The sequence below is a fragment of the Lissotriton vulgaris genome, chromosome 2_1 (genome assembly GCF_964263255.1).
Source record: "Lissotriton vulgaris chromosome 2_1, aLisVul1.2, whole genome shotgun sequence".
NCBI lineage: Eukaryota > Metazoa > Chordata > Amphibia > Caudata > Salamandridae > Lissotriton > Lissotriton vulgaris.
In genome coordinates, this window is record NC_141687.1 from 86482057 (window position 1) to 86499240 (window position 17184).

General features: G+C 43.5%; 1 protein-coding gene across 1 annotated transcript in view; it reads left to right on the forward strand.

The window, feature by feature from the left end:
• DNMT3L (DNA methyltransferase 3 like) overlaps nt 1-17184 on the forward strand; it is a 232553-nt gene that overhangs the window by 63820 nt on the left and 151549 nt on the right. The window contains exon 4 of the mRNA XM_086958467.1: nt 822-901. Coding sequence (XP_086814593.1) covers nt 822-901 — 80 coding nt within the window. The remainder of the gene's footprint in view (nt 1-821; nt 902-17184) is intronic.

Consider the following 17184-nt stretch of genomic DNA (forward strand, 5'->3'; position numbering starts at 1 on the left):
CTTCACCCAAAATGTGCAATTTTTTTAATTTTACTTACACCAATTTGAATATTGTAGAACTTAAAATAAGTAAATTTGGCTTTGGCTTAGATTGTGATTGTAAACCTATCTAATCTAAAAGTACACATGGTGTTTTCGTTAATTACATTATATTAAACTCAAATTTGTATAAAGTACAAAATATTTACCTTAAGCATAATTCTACACTTGACTCTGACAGTCATTACTGAATTTCTTTAATTGAATTAAACTAAATTAGATTACTTGAAAGTAATATTTGAAAATAATTGTAACAAAAACTCTAACATAAATCATAAAACGTAATTCCTACCAATAATGATTTAACCATAACCCAAACCAACGGTAATTATTGTATTGATAATTATGTTGTATTACATTATGTTACATAGGATTGCATTCAATCAAATTAAATTAATGTAATCCTTCATCCTTTTACAAGGCACTGGTGCAAAATTTAATTGTAAAAAAGGTTATTGTGTTATAAAGATCATTCTATCTGAGGAATTGTTCAATATAGGCAATTTTAAAGAGGCAATGATTTGTTACACAGCCCAACTATATTAAGTGAGGTGATTTGGTTTCATAGTATTCTGTAAGGATCTGTCAACGTTTCCTTTAGGAAGTAGTGTGCTGTTCTGCAAGCAATCAGTTTTTGGGGAGCAGAAGAAGGCCTAAAACAGTTGTCATAGACATAGACAAAATGGCATGCTAGAGAAATGTTGGCACCCTCAGAGCCATTAAGGCTAAGGAGGGAGAGGTCCTGTATTTCAGTGACTCAGACCAGTGTTTGTATTTTGCAGAAATCTGTCTTGGCTGTGGTTGCTTTGAGACAGATGTACAGCATCCAGTCTTTCACGGAGGTCTCTGCGCTTCATGCAAGGTGAGCAGCTCTTTAGCAATTAATGCAGCGATTGTGGGTTCGATCACCAAGTAAGGGGTCTATCATAGTCATTTATTTTATTACTTTTTACATTAATATTACAGTGTGCACTTACATGTTGAGCTTTACTCCCAGTGCTTCCGGGTTGCTAAATACTCTTTTAGCTTCCATAACTTGTTCTGATTGCGGCAATTTCTTTCAGTAACTGATATGACAAATGCCAGATGATGCACAATTTTTTTGACCTCAATTAAAATAAATTTCCATCTGCAAGTCATGGTCAAGAACACAGTCAAGTCAGGTTATTACATAATTCCATCAAATTAATCGCTAACATTGAATCCCATTTATACTGTGTCAATTTGCTTAAGTTATTAAACATGGATTCCTAGTATGAGCCTCTCTTTGAAGAATTTGGGACTGAAGTGAGTAGTGTTCCAGATCCAGTACATTAGAAACACAACCCTGAGTCCAACAGTCTTTCGGAGTTGCTGGTAACCCGGAAGCTGTTGTTTATCACATGGATGCCAGGTCTAACTTTTGATGGGAAGAAGAATGGCCTTCCCTTTACTGCCACTTCAGTGCACGAAGAGGTAGCAGTGTGCCTAAAAATAAATGCATTGTAAAAACAAGGCAAACCAAAAATAAAAGTCCGCATTAGCTGCTGTCGCCATGGGGATCTTTCTGTCCATGGGAGTGTTTTATTACTCAGAATGATCCACAAAAGGGTGCCAGGGTAAGAGAAGAGCTTTGGTTAGGACAACATAAAAAAAGGAAGAGAGAAAAAACTGAATTTATAATAAAAAGTAACCCAAAAATACAAGAGGCAATCACAAAAAAACCATTCCTCACCCCTAGGAAGGTCTGATTTATTTAATTCTCGCCTTGGTGCCTACTTGAATCGTGGGTTCACACTCTGCAACTCTGGACAATAGCTTGCTTAATCTCCACTACGGCCCCACCGCAATGGGATGCCTGGTCTTCACCTTGGGGATGCCCAGTAGGGGTAATCTTGCAGGGAAAGGCCAGGACGGGTTCCCAAAGCAAGCGCCTTGAGACCTTACGGTGAAAGGCGCTATACAAGAACATATGATTTATGATTTGATTTACGATTCATATTAAAATATTCATAATAGCTTTTGTAGTTCTATAAATAACAGGTGGAACTAATAATTAACTTAATAGCACTCAATACAAATTTAAGTCACTAAACCTGAGTGCAACGTATGGCAGAGTCGCTCCTGCTGGGATACAAACCTGTGATCTACAAGTTGCACACAGATCTCATCTGCAACTGCTCAGCTCCTTTGTATAGCTTTATATTTAATATAGGGTCTACCAGTAGGTATTTACTGAATGATCATTCACTTTTGCATTCTTTATATTGTCTGAACCTTCCCTTCAAGTAGACAGTCAGTTTCTTAAAGGTCAGTATTAGAAGCTGACCTCTGTGGATTGCTGGAGGCCAAAAAATGTCCTTCTTTGCAGACTTTAGAAAAATGGAAGGCCAATTTCCAGATATATTCACAAATGTACTCACAGTGGGTTTGCCTAGGCATGTAGTAAATTTTCCACCTTTCAGGAATTCACAAATAATTTCTGGAGTGTTCAGGGTAATATATGTCAGCTAAAGATCCCCAGAAGTACTCGGATGCAATAAGGAAATGCAATAGGTGGATATTCTCATTTATGGTAACGTGACACAAAAATACATTCAAACATTTCTTTGATTTCTTCTCTGGATTTTGTAAGACACCCACCGTTTTACTTACACCCGGCATACATTTTCCGGGTGTTCTTTTTCCATTGTAATCCTGAAAATTGAAAGGATTTGCAGAGGCCAAAAGTACCAACAAAAGTTTGTTAGATACATGCATGCTCATGAGGGCTCATCTACCTTTGCTGGTGGATTCATTCAGGAATGCCCACAAACTCTCCCCATGCAGAAAAGGGTGGTCATAAAGACATTCAATACAGGCAGAATTTATGCAATAGAAAAACCCATTTGCAATGGCAATATACTACCATTCCTCTAATTCTGAAGTGAGATTTTGCCATTTTAAATAAAATCTTGTAACTAATATGTTATGCACCATGCTCCTTAATTTTCACAAGATATAAAACAAGCATGGACTCACAAGGTATGTGTTATATCTTTTGTGTTAGTTATTTGCTCTAGGCATTATTTGGTGGTTGAAACAAATGCATTTAAAGCATGTAGTTCTATGATGAATTGTGCAATGTGGAATCTTGAAGGTGCCCTGCACTGGAAGCGGAGAGGTGGTTAAGTTACACATTTAATGAATTTATGGAGGAGTCGTTAGCGAAAATTACTGCCCTGCATCTTATGATTTGTGCCACTTGTGGTTCCATTCTCTAAGTGCGGGATCCTGTTGTAAGCAAGCCTACGTTGCTCTGTGTGGGGTGGCTGTGGGGTGGCAATGGTGTGTAGTGCACATCATCATGCTACGTTTTATGTGGCGTGTGTCAATGTCGCTGCCATCTTTGTGGTGCCTGGATTCATCCCAGCTGATGGTAAGGCAAGGGAGGTTTACGACGCGCACAAGTAGTTTACCTCTCTCGTAGTAGTTATGCACTACTTGTTTCCCTTGATGTGTATATAGCAAGGTAATATTGATATAAGGGAGCCTCCAGTATAGGTAGACATTTATTGCTTAGTAATTTGGTATATTATTCTTGTCCTTGACAATATTTGGACGATATACAAATCGAGCCACCAGTAAAAAGTTTACCCTGTGGTGGCTTGGCACAAAAGCATTCAGGACTAAATTAGAAGCAATATATAAAGTATTTATGCAGTACAAAAACCGTTCAGAAGTGAAATCACGCACAAGAAAAATCTCACACAAATGTAATAAATTGTAATAAATAATTTGGCACCAAAACCACAAAAATCCAATTAGTAGAACTGGAGTTATGGATTTTTCAAGTTTAAGGTAAAAACTAGCACCTAAAAGATCAAAGAGCCAACCATTGACATATAGTTGCGCAATACGATGTCAAAGTCAGCCACGGATGCTGCAGGTTAGAGCGGTGGGGCGGTGGGGAGACGACTACGAGGAAAAATTAAATAAATAATTACGTTTCCCTCGTGGTCGTCTTTTGAAATCCCCGCTCACCTGGCCCCACCACTCTTACCTGCAGCAGCCGCAGCTGGTCAAATTAGACAAATATGGCGCACATTGATGGCGCAGGAGTTGGTTGGTTGACACTTACCTTCAAACTTAGAAGATTTTTTTTTTTTTTTAATGTTCTGAGAAGGTGAAGTTCAGTGGGGAAAGGCTGCAGGCTGTGTCCAAAGAGGGAGCATAGTCGTTGGGGAGCCACTGGATGAAGTTGCAGTGAAGATTTCTATGTTCGGACTTAGGGCCTGATTACAAGTTTGGCAGTTTGGGAGTCTGCCGCCATGCTAGCTCCCGCTCCACTCCGCCAAACCCGACCGCTGGCCACTCGCCTGATTATGAGTTTCCTCAAGATCTGGTAGGCAATCCTTTGCCGGTCCCACGGTTTTGCCTATTAGAAAGGTACTGCAGTGGGAGCACCAAAGCCCGTTACTGCACAGCATGGACTATGCTGTACATGCCATGCAGGAAAGGTGGTGCCCCCTTCATGTATCTCCAGGCCCAGAGGCAAAAGGGGGCCTATAGAGCCCCTTAGTTTCTTCAACGTCAGCAGTTTAATGGCATGAGCACCGCCATGAGACCACTGACGGTGAGGAAACGCGTAATATGCTTGCGGTGCTGCAGCAGCACTTACAAGTAACTTGTGGCCCTCAGAACGCCGCGCCACACTAGGGATCTCAAATCCCTGCCGGTTGTAGCAGTCCTATGGTGGTCCGACTGCCGTAGTTATAATACCCCGACCACCACCATACCTTCACCATGGGTTTGACGGTACATAGGCCTTGAGTATCTTCTTTTGGAAGTCAAAAATCTGCAGCAGGGATGAATCTGGAGGCTTTAGCCAGTGAGAGTTCCATGCTGCCAGATACCTGTTTGCCAAAGGAATGCTGTACAGGATTTGCTGCTGCTGAGACGAACGTAGCAGGATCTGTTGCATAGTCAGGCTGACCTACGATACAAGCCTTTGATAGTTCAGGGCAGGCTGCAGGCTGCAAAGTAGTCCTTCCAGCTGCAGCAAATCAGTCTTGTAGAGTACACAGCAGGACACAGCAGCAGACAGTCCTCTGAGAATCCTTCCGAGGTCCAGAAAGGGAACTGAAGAGTGGGTCTGAGGGTCTCCATTTTAGGTTGAGCCTAGCGGTGCAGCGCATGCGCTGCATGCTTTGCGAGGCATGCAGTATTCAGTATAGCGTGGAAGCTCTGCCACTCTCCGCCCATCTTCTTCATTGGCTTAGGTCCTAAATGCTGCCTTCCGATTGGTTTAAGGCTTGTTAGTCCCTCCTCATGACGGCCATGTCGTCATTTGCATCCTGACATGGCTACTGGCCCCTTTACTCCGAACACAATTTTCTTCCCTGTCTCCCCCGCGCCCTCCCGCAGTCTGTGACTTCTCAGCTCCGCCCTATCCCCCCTTCTCCCATTCGTACCTTTCCTCCCTCACTCCCATTTCCAATGCAATCGGTCTCGTGTAAATGTGAGTCCTATTGCATTCAAATGCTTGTTTTACTTTTCTATTGGCTTAGGGACGCGTGACGGATTTCAGGCTCAGAGCCTCGGTCTCCCGCCCCTCATGTTATTAAGGCAGGCCAGATAGGGGGTTGTCTCGAGCTGTGCGCAGGTGGGGTGTTCGAAAGAAAGAAGGCGGGGTTAGTTACCAAGGGTTGGGTGAGGGTTCCGGCCCGGCCCGGGGTGCTCACAGTTCAAATCTTATTCAACGTCCACAGTGGTTGCATGAGGCAGGGGGAGGGGATTGCACAGTGTGTGTGTGGTAGAAACGCGAGCGATCCACGGCCTCCATGCTAGCGTCTGGCGCCCTCCACCCAGTCCGCAGCCATGGCTAGTGGCACCCTCACACTCTGGAGGCTCTCCCTGAAGTGCGGCGCTCAATAGAGCGCTGCGGCCTCCTCAATAGACCGCCTCAATAGACCGCCTCCCCCCTGCACGTCACCCCACGGCAGCGGCTGCAGATTCTCCTTGGCGACCCCCTTCCTGTCCCAGGAGGGCAAGAACTTCATGTGGGTGCAGTGCAACTAGATGAAGCGGCTGGTGCAAGGTGAGCCCTACCATGGAGCACTCGAGGGTGGAAGAGGGTCTGTCCGGGCGGGGAAGGTGAGGGGCCTGCCCGGGAGTTGGGGGTTGCGACGGGCCCATTTCTTTCCAGGGACGGCGGAAGCAACATGGTGCGCCTGGAGGGGCGGTGGCTTAGCCAGCAGACGCTGGTCCATTGGAAGGGGGCTTGAAATGCAGTGGGTGGGTTAGGGTGAGCTTTGTGATCTTTTGACATGCTGGGGTGAGAAGGTTCGCAGCAGGTGCTCCCTGGGGGTTTGTGCGTTGGCGGGGGTCACGTCCGTGTCCCTGAAAAGAGAAGAGAAGGGGCAGGGGTGTGCAAGGTGTGTGCCCATGGCAAGGGGCCTTCTGTACCAGCTGAAAGATGGCATAGCAGACTGCTGCAGGTGAAAAGGCAGCCCTGACATGGTTCTCAGGGGTAGGTGCACATGGGCCTCCAGTTGGCACTGGACTTACCTGTATGTCCCTGGATCCCACGTGCTGGCTGTGCATCTTTTGACCCTACGATGGGCTGCACTCTGCATCCACACATAACCTGTTTCACCCTCCTGGGACCTGGAGGTGGCACTCACTCACGTCCACTCATTCTCCAGCATCCCCCTGTAACAGATCTCCTATGGTGCACTCAGGAAGGCTTCACTCATACCCTTCCATAAACAGTAGACAGTGCGCCCTTACTGACTAGCTGTATGGGGGTGCCCTCCCACAAACGCTTGTCACTGGGATGAGTCCACGCCAGCAACTGCGGGGCTCCTCCACCAGCGAGGTGACACTGGCTCCCAATCTGTGTGAGCAGGGACATGAAAGACCACCCTCTTGTGTGTGAATTGACTTGTGCCCACGCTGTGCTGCTCCTGCATCAGCCAGAGAGCCCCACTTGCCCCTTGGTGTGATCACTTTGAATCAGGGCTGGTAGAGGCTTGTGTCTTGAAATTATGGGCCGCAGTTCAGTGACCTCCACTGATGAGATCCAAACTGAGCTGTGGTGAAATGGTGATTGGATGTCGGTTGAACTTCTTTGTACAGTGCCATCCTGACTACTTTGTGGTGGTCACGGATTGAACAATTTTAGGCCTTGTCTAGACAGTGCATTTGCTGTCTTTCTGATAACTTGTGCTTTTTTAACGGTGCGCCCAGAGACCAGCCGGTGTTTATTATTGCTGTACTTTATAGTCACTCCCATTTGCTTGTTTCTAAAGGATCAACTATCTCACCCAGGGTGTCATCTTGTTCTTCAAGTTAGTTCCGGTCTTTCCTCTCGAACAAATACACATGCCAACACTGTCAAAGGACTTAAATTAATGCCTGGTAGTAATAGTGCCAGTATATCATAATTGATTTGCCATAAACTTTGATGTCAGGAGAATGTGCTGCATGGCTAAACACTTATAAGGTCTCAATGGTGAGACCTATTGGCTGTGCCAATGCAAGTCAAGTCAAGTCAAAAATTTATATAGCGCACTACATACCCAGAGGGTCTCAAGGTGCTTAGGGAGGGGAGGAGGATTACTTGTCAAATAGCCATGTTTTAAGTTGCTTTCTGAATGCTAGGTGGTTCTGGGTAAGGCGAAGGTAGGTGGGAAGTGAGTTCCAAGTTTTAGCTGCCAGGTAAGAGAAGGATCTACCTCCCATGGTGGTCTTGTTGATACGAGGTACAGTGGCGAGGGCTTGGCTGGAAGATCGTAGTTGGCGGGAGGGGGTGTAGAAGGACAGTCGTGAGTTGAGGCATTCTGGTCCGATTTCGTAGAGTGCTTTGTGTGCGTGGGTTAGAAGCCGGAAAGTGATCCTCTTATTGACGGGTAGCCAGTGGAGGTTTTTCAGGTGACCAGAGATGTGTTCGTTACGCGGGATGTCTAATATGAGCCTGGCTGAAGCGTTCTGGATGCGTTGGAGTTTTTTCTGGAGTTTAGCGGTAGTACCTGCGTAGAGGGTGTTTCCGTAGTCCAATCGGCTCGTGACCAGAGCATGGGTGACTGTTTTTCTGGTTTCGGTGGGGATCCAGCGGAATGTTTTTTTGAGCATGCGAAGAATGTTGAAGCAGGAAGAGGAGACGGCGTTGACTTGTCTGTTCATTGAAAGTGAAGAATCCAGGATAACACCTAGGTTCCGTGCGTGGTCTGTCGGGATGGGTGCTTTTCCAAGGGCTTCCGGCCACCAAGAGTCATCCCATGCAGAGGGGGAGGTACCTAAGATGAGGACTTCTGTTTTATCTGAGTTCAGTTTCAGACGGCTGTGTTTCATCCATTCGGCAACTTCTTTCATTCCTTCGTGTAGGTTAGTTTTGGCGGTGCTGGGGTCATTGGTGAGTGAAAGGATCAGTTGAGTGTCATCTGCGTAGGAGATGATGTTGAGATTGTGTTGGCGTGCGATGGCCGCGAGGGGGCTCTACTTTGAAGTAGTAGAACTTTCTAGAGAATTCCCTTTGAAATGCTTGAAGTTTACTGACTCCCCTGTTCTGACTCCAAGCTGGTGCAGGGACGATGCAATGGTGATAAGTCGTTTGTGTGAAGTAAGAGCACAGTTTCCAGTCAGGCTGTGCCCAGCTCTGCCCCCCCCACCATTCAGCCAGTCAATGGCCCATTCAGGCACACTTTATCCCTCTATTGTGTGGCTGCCTGGGAGGATAAACATAGTCCTACTGCCAACTACACCCAGTCATGTGGCCCAACAGAGGTTGCAGGCACCAAATAGTTTAGTGATAGAAAATGTCAACTTCCTCAAAGTGGCATTTTTTAAACATTATAACGTAAAATCCAACTTTACAATTTAAGGGCATTTTTCATTACAATTTCTCAGATACCAAATGAAATGCTTAACTGTTCCCAATCAAAATTTAGCACTTATGAAATGTAATAAGACAAACCAATTTCGTCCTATGGTAGAGGTAGTCCTCACACTAGTGAAAAACGAATTTAAAAGATTTCCACTACGAGGGCATGTAAAACTTAAAAATACATGTCTAGCCTTTTAATTGCAATGCACCCTGCCCTATGGGCTACCTATGGCCTACTGTGGGAGTGACTCATGTGTAATAAAAGGGGGGTTTAAGGCTTTGCTAGGGGGTTATATTCGCAAGATGAATTGGCAGTTTAAAACAACATTCAGGCTACAATGGCAGACCTAAAATATGTTTTATGGGGCCATGTAATTGGGTTGCTCAATACGTGCTGCAGGTCCACTAGTAGCATTTCATTTACAGACCCTTGTTATATGGTATATCACTCTACAAATGACTTATAAGTGTAAGTCAATTGTACCATGTTTACAGGAGAGAGCTCAAGCACTTTAGCACTGATTAGCAGTGGTAAAGTGAACATGGTTGGAGGCATAAATCCGAAACTCAAGAATGATTATTATATAAATCTGCCCATGCTAAATATTAAAATCTGCTGATCAAAGAAAAGCCAAAATATTTTCCGAACCAAATAGAACAGTCTAACAACTCTTCTATGGAACTTTTTAAAGTGATTAATAAACTAACAAAAGTCCCGGCAGAAAAAGGATGTATAAGCAGCCAAATCTTTTTTGTGATGATCATGCCTCCTTTTTAAGAATAAAGTAGAGCTTATCTAAAATACTTTAATTTCAGTAGGTAACAACCTCACTGTGTCATATCACACCTCAGGAAATGCTACCCTCTTGGCTGATACTTTCAACTTAGCCCTATTTCTATAGCGCAAGTCGAACATCTGATCATGGCATCCAAATCTCGATCCCAGAGCGATCCCTGTCCTCTTCCAGTGCTCAAACAAACTTATGAGCCCACAGCTAAATGTTTAGCTAACATTTTCAAAGCCATATTCCAATCAGGAATTTTTCCTTCAACCTGGAAAAAGGTGTGTATTCTTCCACTTCTTAAAAATGCCAATCTCAATCCTGATACTCGGGCCAATTATAGACCCATTTCCAGACTTCCTCTTCTGGACAAACTTGTCAAAAATATCATGAATGTCCAACTAACTGCAGGGGGAATTTAGCTCTGATCCTGCTGGATCTATCGACGGCCTTTGACACAGTGGATCACTTAATGCTTTGTCTTCGTCTTGAGACCAAAAGTGTAAATAGAGTAGTAGCCTTAGGCATATTCAGATCATTGCTGTCTAACAAGGAAAATACTGTGATGTTAGACAAGTTTCAATCCGAACCCTTCTCTCTTCCGGGTGGAGTTCCAAAGGGCTACTCTCTTAGTCCCTCGCTATTCATTCTTTATGTGGCAGAACTTGCCCCATTGATTCAATCTTTAAGTCTTTCACTCAAATTAAGATCTCAGCAGCAAATAAGACCATCAACACAAGTGTCCAGCTTTATAGATGTATGAAGGAAATCTGCATCCGGGTGGACAGATATTGCCTTAAGTTGAACTAAGAAATGATTAAAGTGATGCTCCTTGGTAATGACCCCTGCTTTTGAACTCCTGACTGCTGGCCACAAGAAATCGGTGTACCCCCGTTCCCTCCTCTAAGCTCAAAAGCTTAAGTGTGATTCTTGATGTTAATCTTAATAAACAAGTCAATACTATCATATCCACCTCTTATAATATGCTAAAAATCATCAGAAAGATTCTGCCCTATATAGCAATTAGTGCAAAGAAAACAAACTGTTGTCTCATCACTCATTCTATCTAGAATTGATTATTGTAATGGTCTACACTCCAACTTGCAGAAACAACTTTTAAACAAATGACAGGTGCTGCAAGATTCAGCTGCCAGAGTCCTGCTAAATGTGCCAAGATATTAGTTTGCTACTTCCGCCATAAAAGAATTACACTGGGTGACAGTCGGAAACCGCATTAAATTTAAAACACTCTTTCTCAACTATAAGGCCCTTCATGGCATTGGTCCAGAATTTTTTGAGAACCTCAATCTCATGTTATATTCCTAAAATCTCAGATCCTTGGGTTCATACACCGTCACCCCACCTAGGATTAAGAAAAGTAGATGGGAAGGTAGTCGCTTCCAAGTAGGAGCCTCTAAACCCTGGAATGCCCTTCCTTTCCACATCAGATCTGCACCCTCTCTCCTGGCTTTTAGAATGCTCCTCAAGACCTGTTTTTTTAACTTGTAATCTCTCAGCATTCCTCTGCCTCCTGTCAGCGCCAAGACACCCTTGGGTAAATGCTGCGCTTTAAAATCTTCCTAACATAACAAAGTCTTAAGGCCAACAAAAACGAATTTGGTAAAAATAGAATGGGTAAAAGAAAAATGTTTGGGGGAAAACCGTCCTAATCTGACAGCTCTAACAAAGTTAACTTAGTATAGATCAAATTATTGTTCATGTTAAAGGCAGGTAAATTCAAGAGCAGCTTTGAGTCATGAATGATCTAAAGCTATAGGATGCCATAACGATTGCCAAATCTTTAGAACAGTCTAAGAGGTGGATTTGGCTGGGCACAGTGGAAAGAGCTATAATCTCTTGGGAAGGAAATCGGAGAAGTCATTGGTATGTTTTAGATGTGGTAGTTCTAATCATTTGACTTCCTTTCCACAATAACCCGCAAAAGTGAAGGAATGTAAGAAATGTAGTTATATGTGAAACTTTGCATATATGTGTAAAGGCTTAAAAGAAATCCTAGCCAAAAGAGTAAAATGTCTTATGTGAGTAAAGAAAGGTATTCTAAGTGTGAAAGGTGTATGTGTAACCATGGTGTGAAGAATGAGGCTGACAAATGCATGGTTTTCTTAGTTAATAGATTTGTAAGGAACTTGAAGTAAGGTTTATTCAAAACTGCAATGTAAATACATGGGTTTGGAATTAATGGGGAATTCTGTTTCATTGTGGACTATAATCACACAAAAGTATTTCTTAGAGAAATTTGAGTCTGTATGGAGACTGGATGAGCTGGAGAAATGTGAATGTCTTTTGGTGGAAGGATCAATGGAAATTAGGAATAATATAGTATGCTATAAGCAAGGCAACAGCTTTACTGGTCTCAGATGCTTGTGAAGAGTTGGATAACCTTGCAATTTTTGTAGGTTTTCACAGAGAAATTGGGTAAACTGGAATGCAATTCCCATAGGAAGGATTCTAGACCAGTTACACAAACGCTCAGAGGTCGACTCATAAATAAGAGACAAGAATGAAAGCAAAAGGTATCATTTGAGAAGTGGAGTTATGTGAAGGGGTATCACCTATGGTTCTTGCCCATAGGGCTGAAATCAGTTTAAGATTGTGCATCAACCTTAGAACATTGAAGGCCAGTATAGTGGTGAATGGCTGTTACCTAACTTAAATGAAGTGGTATGCATGCTAAAGGGTGCCAATATATTTTCTGCCTTGTGGCTTCAGATTAAATTAACGAAAGACTCAAAACACTTCACTGCTTTTCTTAAATTGTAGGGGCAGTTCCAATTCAAAAGAGTAACATTTGAGTTTAAAAGAGCAATGTTCCATTTAGTCAGGGTGATGGCCAGATTCGTAAAATGCTTATGAGATGATATTCTTTTTTATTTTAAATATGAACAGGACCATATCGAGCAGATAAGGGAAGAGTGTGCAGTATTAGAAGAAAATCAGTTAACATTGAAAGAGAACAAATTTAAGTTGTTTTGCAATTCTGTGTATTATTTAGGTCATACATTGTTTGGTGAATGGGTCATGCTAACAAATGCCTAAGTGGATGCTATCAGCAAGGCACCTGCTCCAGATAGCAAGGAAAAGCTCATTTTGTTTCCAAAATTGTTTTATGGCAATATAAAGTTCATTAAAAATGTTTCCATAAAATGAAGCCTCTTAGAGAACTTAGCAGGAACATTTTTAAATTTAAATAGTCAAATGCACAACAAAGTGCTTTTGAGTTCATCAAAGTAGAGATTGCTGAAGCACCAACACTGAAACCTTTTAGTATGAGCAAAGAATGTGTCATTACTCTAGACACCAGTATGCATGGGACAGGAGAAGTATTTTCGCAAAAGTGTGGAAAGGATGTGCAGAATGTAGCTTTTGTCTCTTGGACTCTTAGTGACTCTGAAAATAGGAATGCTGTAATAGCCAAAACGCTCTTGGATATCAAATCTAATAACCACTCTAATTACCCACTCCCCTCAAAATGCATGAAAGACATCAGCCATATCGTCATTCTAATATAGACAAAAATAATAAATGCCTCTCTATCCCAAGGGATCCTTCCTGATTGCCTAAAAACAGGGCAAGTCGCCCCCATCATCAAAAAACCTACAGCGGAGCTGGCAGATCCTAATAACTTTTGCCAATATTCCATTACTTGCCAAATTAATTGAGAAGTGCGTGCAAAATCAACTGGGCCATCGCATCGCCAATTTCACGCTACTGGACGATTGCCAGTCGGGATTCAGAAAAGGACACAGTACGAAACAGCGATCCTACATATTGTTGATGACGCATTACAGGCCCTAGACCATAATCGAACGTGTCTACTTGTCCTTCTTGACCTGTCTTCTGCATTTGACACGGTAAATCATGAAAAACTACTAACCAGGCTTCATGACAGGATGGGAATGTCTGGAAACGTGCTGAAATGGTCTGAATCCTTCCTTCAGAATAGAACGCAAAGATTCCTGGTCAACCCGACACTATCACTATCGTGCCCTAACTCAATTGGAGTCCCTCAAGCATCTACACTATCTCCATCACTATTCAACTTATATGTCGAACCTTTTACAGAAATTCTCCAAAACTCAAAGATTTCCTATCACATGTACGCAGACGACACGCAGATATACATCAGGATCGCGTCTCTGGAAGACATCAAGTTTATGAATGAGGCATTAAAAGTGTCATTAGAATGGTTAACTAGCAAACATCTGAAGCTAAATGCACAAAAATCTAAATTCCTATTAATCTCACCACAAAAGAACCACACAGAAGTGAAGGAATGGACTGTGGAAAAACAGCCAATCTCTAATGAATACCCAGGCTGTTTGGCGCAAGACGCCTCTAATTCCCAATATCATTAGTTACCAAAATAAAGAGGAAGGCGCTGGAAACTGGAAAGCAAGAACAGGTTTATAACTCCAGAGGATAACACGACAGTTCTGACACAAGGAATGTCTTCAGGAGGTGTTCTAACGACTTCTCCACTGCTCCCCTTTTTATACAATTTACAGTAACTTTATTGGTTGTCAAACATCCTAGGAATTCCCGCCCCCAGCAGGTTCTCACAGAGTCCCTCTATGTAAATAACAAGGACCCCCTGTTCAAATACTGGATGCGTAATACAGGGAAATAGACAATGTGTGACAAATTAAACAATTGATATTACGACCATCTTGCACTTTTCAAGTCACTACGATTCACCCTGGCCTCGCAACCATCCCCGGTGCCCTGATTCAGCATGACCAAATGCACTAAGGTCATAAAACCTTGTTCTCGTGACAAGACCCCGGAGCGCCCTCCCGCCCTAAAAACGTTTGTCCATTCATTCTCCACACTCGAGCAGACCCCTCAAATACACATCAAATACACATACAATTTTCGCCACTGTTTTATTATGTATAAATTGGTGTAAATTAGTTGAATATAAATTATTTGAGTATGACTGTTGATTTTTTAGAATTAATTAGTGCATATGATTTTGCACTGAGTCTTTTTTAATATGAATATGTACATTTAAAAATAAACTCAACCTTGTACTTTTTAATTAGTTGTTGTACTCTTTAATTATTGGTTGTGCTTTACATACTGTTTCTTTTCCCTAGTTGTAATATCAATTGTTTAATTTGTCACACATTCTCACAGAGTCCCAACAGTTTGTCGTCCCCCACCCGGATCTTAATTAGTGATTGATATCTCACAGCTGGACATTCCGACAGGATCTGTAAATGTGTGGGATCGGTCAGACCTAAGGTTTATGAAAGTGATAAGATCAAGCATTTCTGTTGCAACAAGTCCTGCTGTGTGGGGGCAATAAACTACGTCCACAAGGCGTGGTTTACAGCCTGGGACCGGATCGAGTGGCCAGGTGCAGTTGGAGGTTATCAGAGGGGTCTGCTCGAGTGTGGAGAATGAATGGACAAACGTTTTTAGGGCGGGAGGGCGCTCCGGGGTCTTGTCACGAGAACAAGGTTTTATGACCTTAGTGCATTTGGTAATGCTGAATCAGGGCACCGGGGATGGTTGCGAGGCCAGGGTGAATCGTAGGTGACTTGAAAAGTGCAAGATGGTCGCGGCACCTAAAATGGATGCCGTTTGTGTGCGGACAGTGGCTTTTGTTAGGCAAGATGGCGCTGGTGATGTTCACGTTTGTAAACTATGATTTAACAGTCCTCCCTTTGAACATTCCCAAGACATCTTGCTAATCTATTTCGATCCCCATAATGTTCTGTATCTCTGTGTCATGTATCACATTAATTCGTTCTATGCAAGAATCTATAGTCTTAGGGCACAAAGAGTTCAAACATAGAGAACACAAGGGTGGTATGCAGTGTCCCCCAAACAGAATCGGAACCAAGAGGGCCATCAATATTTTCCACCCCATTCCTTTAATATGCCCCAAAACCAGCTTCCAAGTTTCCAAGTCTCTTGTTCTTGATGGATCTCCGATGCCAGTCTGTGCAGATGTTCTTATCGCCTTATAGACAGAAGGCGAGCTGTCAGGGACAAAGGTACAACAGATGGCACTGATGATGCGGCATGCTCCTCCACGGTCTGCTAGTACCACGTCTAAAACAAGAAAGTTTTGCAAAGTCATCAGGCGGACCGCTTGAAGCTCGGCAGTGTTGTTGGTGAGGATGCCGGCTGTTACATTCAAAGCTGTCTCTACTGCTTGAGACAGGTGTCGAATGACTTGGCTGTTTGCCATCGGACCCCAAAGTGGAACAAGGCCTTTAACTGCATCAAGAAACTGGGATGCAGCAGAATCTGCTTGGTCTGTGTCTCCGGACCGCTTTTCTCTGTGATGTCCAGCAGGCGAAGTGTAGGTTGGAGGCAGAACAAAGGCAATATAGCAAGTGCCCCCGCAGCCTTTTGGGAGCCAGGTGTAGGCTTTAGTACCACAGATGAAGTACATATTGGGTGATGCAACAAATGAAGGGGGGTCGGCAGTGTGTAGAGTCCTGGTGATGTGACAAGTACTGTGGCCCACAATTTTCGTCCCATGGCCTTCGTTGCAGACAAGACCTGAGATGTTCACCACAGCTAGGGCCACAGTTGTGGTTGCAGCTGTTCTCTTCTTTAGACAGGAGAAGGTGGGTCTGGCTGGATCATTGAACACTTGCATTTCCACTCGTTCTTTTGCAGGGATGTTGATTGGGAAGGTCGCATTTGAAGTGAGAGGACAAAAGGGAACAGCCGTTCTTCCAGTTTTGTTCAGCCAGAACTCGTTATAGAATTGTTTTATTGTCCCATTGGATGTGGCATTATCTTTGTAGCTTTCTTGTAGGAGCATTAACCAAGCAAGGCATGAACAGAGAAAGGTGAAGGGATGAAAGGAATAGAATGCTCAGTGGTATGCAGTAGCACCCCATAGACCCAACAGTTTGTAGCATTTGCAACAAGATTGTGCTGGTGCAACAGTTGGATGAAAGAGTTATCCCAGAACTCTCTGTGTCGTTCTCGGAGGCGTGGTGACAGTGATACCAGATAGTGTTCTTTTTCAGTGGTGGGTTGCATAGTGGGCATCAATGTTCGATAAGCAGGAGCACTCTCTTCGATGATCCAGATTGCGACCATTAGCAAGAGGCTGGTGAGAGATACTGCTATGACTGCGATTGTCTTTACTGTGTGAATTCTGGCAGTCTTGGCGTCATTGCGGCGGTTCTTCGGTCGTCCGGGATCTTCCATCATTTTCAAGGGGCTCGATGACTCACAGGACCACATACTTCGACTAGCGTATCTCCTGGTAGCCTTTGTAGTGTTTGGCTACCGATCGGAGACTTTTCACTTAGTTAGTGGTCTGCGTGTCGAGACGCCCTCCCTTTGTCGACCTAAGGTTTTACCCATTCTTGGACGGTACAGTAGGGTCGGGATACTCTGCTAGTTATAGAGTCTCTGTCTGTAGGTACATATACATGTCCTTATTAGGGGTGCCCTCCGTTGGAGCCGGGTGACTGACCTCTAATAAACGGTCCGGGCTGAACCAATTACCAATCATTGGGGAGA